Source organism: Geospiza fortis, unplaced genomic scaffold (genome assembly GCF_000277835.1).
Source record: "Geospiza fortis unplaced genomic scaffold, GeoFor_1.0 scaffold333, whole genome shotgun sequence".
Lineage (NCBI taxonomy): Eukaryota > Metazoa > Chordata > Aves > Passeriformes > Thraupidae > Geospiza > Geospiza fortis.
In genome coordinates, this window is record NW_005054347.1 from 915,135 (window position 1) to 919,557 (window position 4,423).

The 4,423-nt window shown below is 34.6% G+C and overlaps 1 protein-coding gene across 3 annotated transcripts in view; it reads left to right on the top strand.

The window, feature by feature from the left end:
- Positions 1-4,423, top strand: part of USP33 (ubiquitin specific peptidase 33) — a 30,640-nt gene that overhangs the window by 7,168 nt on the left and 19,049 nt on the right. For all 3 annotated transcript variants that reach the window (XM_031058700.1, XM_005423085.2, XM_005423086.2), the window contains exons 6-8: positions 2,032-2,101; positions 2,600-2,713; positions 3,395-3,473. In XM_031058700.1, coding sequence (XP_030914560.1) covers positions 2,032-2,101; positions 2,600-2,713; positions 3,395-3,473 — 263 coding nt within the window. The remainder of the gene's footprint in view (positions 1-2,031; positions 2,102-2,599; positions 2,714-3,394; positions 3,474-4,423) is intronic.

Below are 4,423 nucleotides of genomic sequence, written 5' to 3' on the forward strand. Positions count from 1 at the left end.
GAGTGGGTTGGGGGTGTACAAGAAGTTGGGAGGGGACACAACTGGGACAGCTGACCCAAGTGATCAGTGGGATAATCCATAACATGTAGCATCCTGGGAGAGAAAGAAGGAAAGATTGGGACTTTCAGAGTTAGGGTGTTTGTCTTCCCAAGTGATAATTACTCATGATGGAGTCCTGCTTTCCTGGAGATGGCAGAACACCTCCCTGTCTGGGGGAAGTGGTGAATGAATGCCTTGTTTTGCTTTGCTTGTGCAAAGAACTTTTGCTTCACCTGTTAAATTGTCTTTCTCTCAACCCATGAGTTTTCTCCCTTTTACAACTCCTTGCCCATCCCAGCATTAGGGAGTGAGTGAGCAGCTCTGGGCCATTGTGTTTTTGGCTGGAGCTAAACCACAGCAATGGCTCTCATTTCTCCTTCACTCAGCTACTACCAGCTTTCCCTCTCCTAAGTCTGCTGGCATTGGTCAGAAAACCTGCCTTGTCCCTTCTGTTGTCTGGCACAGCCTTACAGGATGTGACACCACCCCACTAATTTGCCATCTGCCCTTACATCATTACACCATGTGTTCTATTCCTAGTTAGTTTCTCCAACCAATGTGTCTATTTGTGTATTTTTATCTCTTCTTATATTATTAATATTTTGGGGAATGTAGCTTACCTTGCAGTAATATACAATTAGAATTGCATTAAAGTTCCCAGTAATGATGATGTGACTGTTAAGACACTTATTCAAACTGAAAGGAAGAGTCGTCTTTAGCTTTAACTTTGCTCCTAAAATTTCTTTTTAAATGCTTTTGATGAAGTAAACATTAGAATTTATCTTCACAAGAAAAGAAGTCTGTTTGAAAGCTTTCCTTGCAATACTACGGGCTGGAAAAATGCAGTGAGAGTATCTTCCTGAAGTATGTGCTGCTTCTAAAAAAACTGAAAGAAAATCAAAATCCTCTAACTGTTCTTGCTTTCCAATTTCAGTATAAGAATGATTGTTCTCTTTGTAGCAGAGTTTGGAATGCATGTTCAGATACAGGAAGCAGGACTATATTTTCATTCAGACAGAAGGACATTTTAGAACTTAATTTTGAAGTCCTGTCTATTAGAAATTGTAACTAAAGTAACCCAAGTGGTTTTCAGATATGGAAAGATTTTATTTAGTAACTTTTATTTTTCTGCCATAGACCAAAACTACCAGGAGAGTTCCTATACTTCAAGAATTGTGTAGTCATCAGTACTGATTGCTGAATGTTTGTCATGATTTTTAAATTTTGGGTCTTACTGATTCTTTGCTTAGAAATGTTATTGTTCTCTCATACAAAATCAGGGTTTTTTTGATGTATTACTTCATTAATGTAATACTTTAGTAGCCATGAATAGTATAATTCATAATTATGGAAAGAAAATATGTCAATTTTAACTTTCATGTGTGTGGAAAAAGTATATGTGTCTATCTGTAAAGAATGTAAATAGTATGACTTAGAAAATAAACAATGTAGGAAAGTCTGAATTGAGCAATCTGTTAATAAAAATAAAGGTGTATCATTGGAATAGAAAAGGACTAATTGCAGGACTAGCCTGGGATAATCACATGTTGAGTAGTTTTTGAATATTGAGTGTAATCTGATTTAGTGTGAATTTGGAACAGAAGAGTGAAATCTTGGAGAAGCTTTTAGTAATATGATTAGTTACAAATGCAGCATAGCAGCATTTTAACTGAACAGGTAAGTCATTAACCTGAAGTGAAACTTTGGTGTTGAGAAACATATTTTAAATTAAAATCTGCAGGTGTCATAAACCATGAAAAGTTAGTAAGATTAAATACAATCCACTTTCCTGAAGTGTTCTTTAGTCAACTGAGATCAGAACACTTAATTACTACTTCTAGTTAGATTGGTATTCATTTAGGAGTCCTATGTTTCTTTTAGTTGCAATTCTGCATTATAATTGGCATCCCAAGTGTTCCATGAGTATTTGGATTAGTATATATTTTCTAGGAATTATTGGATTAACAGATTTGTATTTATTCTGTTTTCCAGGTCTAACAGGATTAAAAAATATTGGAAACACTTGTTACATGAATGCAGCTTTACAAGCTCTTTCCAACTGGTAAGGAAAATTATAGTTAATGCAATTTTCTATTTGCTTATGCATGCTTTTTTTCCAGATGGACTTAAGGGGTTTGGAGAGGTGCACTACCATGGAGGAGGACATGGATTTGTTGAACCTGTCTTGTATACTGCAAGTAGTTTATTATGGTATATGGGCCACTCAGCTTTTTCTCTGTTTCATTCTAATGCCTCCTAAATAAGAATAGATGCAGTTTTAGAGATCAGAAGAAAATCTGAAAAAAGCTGCAGAAAAAGCAGAGGAAATGCATAAGAATAAACTCTTAATTCAAGAAAAGAGATGTTAGGATCAGAGCGTGGCTGTACTGCTGAAGTTGTCCTACCAGGAAATGTTTGGTTGCAGCATTTAAGAACGTAGGAAGTGGAATTTTCAGTCATAGAATAGCATTACTCTTATGGTATAATCCTGTATGAAATGCAGATTTCCTCTTGTATTTTAACAACTTGAAAAAATTACTGTTTTCTTCTTTTTATTCAGCCCACCTTTGACGCACTTTTTTCTTGACTGCGGGGGCTTAGCCCGAACAGATAAGAAACCTGCAATTTGTAAAAGTTACCTCAAGCTGATGACAGAACTCTGGCACAAAAGCAGGTATTAAATCATTTTGGTGATGAAATGATAATAAATAAATTCCAGAGTCATAAGGGATGCATTAATCTGCCCTGGGTTTCTAATTTTATTTTATGTGTTCCCAGAATTCCTCTTAAAAAAAAATTAGGAAGGAAAAACTGACTTGCAGGGCTTAAGCACTCCTTATAACCTGTTATTTTTCATACATACCAAAGATAGGACAAGAAATAGATTGGATTACAAGGATTTAGCTCTTAAAAATGCTTATATTTGCCAGAAATACATCTAAAATATTTAGCTAGTTTATCCTCTCTGCATCCTTCTTCCCATATCAATATTTTATCAGTTTCTCTTATTTCCTTATATAGAACTTGTGTAATATCCAGTTAAGAAAATACTTCAAAATATAAATACAGAAGTAAAGAAACAGTAATTGTGCACAGAGCCAAGACTATGTCTGATCTGTCATCTGATTGTCTGACAAGAAATGTACCATAAAAGGCCTGATACAGTTGCTGTTTCAGTTGGGTCACAGGTGTTTAAAAATCATGTAGTTAATAATTCAATACCAATATTATGTTTTGCTAAGATTAATATTATTGGTGTTCCATTGCATGTAATGGTATGATCCCAGTAAAGATTAAAAAAATCTGTTTAACTGCTTTCTTTTCCTGTGTTTATGTATTCACTACTCTTTTTTAGGCCTGGATCTGTTGTCCCTACTGGTTTATTTCAAGGAATTAAAACTGTTAATCCAATGTTTCGAGGCTACTCTCAACAGGTAAAACTTTCCGATGTCTTTTAAATCTGCCTAAGCCATAAAATTATCTCTTAATCAGAAATGTAATGCTTAAGATACCTTACTTCCTATATTTGTTTAAAGCAAATGCAACATGAACTTTCGTTAATATGACTTGAATGTAGATCATCTGAAATGGAGTAATCAGTAGTTAAGTCATGTTTTATATTTATTTATATCAAATTCTCAAAAGGCCTTCAATGTAGAATAACTCCTTTCAGGAAAATTCAAGTAATAATATCTGAACTTCTCCTTTGTGGGAAATAATGCTGCTAATGTTTGAGCAGTCCTAGCAAATAAAGATATTAAAAAATTAAAAATAATATAACAAATTTTTAATATATGTCTGTCAATGATGTTTTAAAAAAATACACAGAATGCAGTTTTCATTTAGTGTCTTGGAAAAAAGCCCCACCATTTGTGTGTTACGGGAACCTCAGGTTGGTAGCTTGTTAAATGGGCAGGGTTCATTTTACAGGAAAGGCGTTCTTCAGTTGCTGCTTCATACAATATCTTGGTGCATTCATACAGTGTGGAGCACTATCATTAAAAGCTTTAGGAGTAGGTGAAAAATTTAAACCTTGTAATTAGAAAAGCTTACTAGTGTCTTCTGGGAATCTGCATTTATTAATAGGAACTTTGCTGGTTCCATTAAGTTTCATATTTGTGGAGTGAAGGATTAGGACACATGTTTTAATGTTCAATTGCTGCATGAAGCTGTAAAGTCAATGTTTAAATACTGAGCTTAATGTTCTGTAATCTGCTCATGGTTTCTGAAGTGCCACCTAGCTTTCTGAAAAAGCAGAAATTCAGCCTCGATAACCAAAAAGAAACTGTATGGAAACTTAATTCTTGTAGCTTTGAACGCTGATGAGAACATCTTTTTCCGTGCAGAGCAACACTTAATGAGCACCTTTTTAAATTACGCCTGG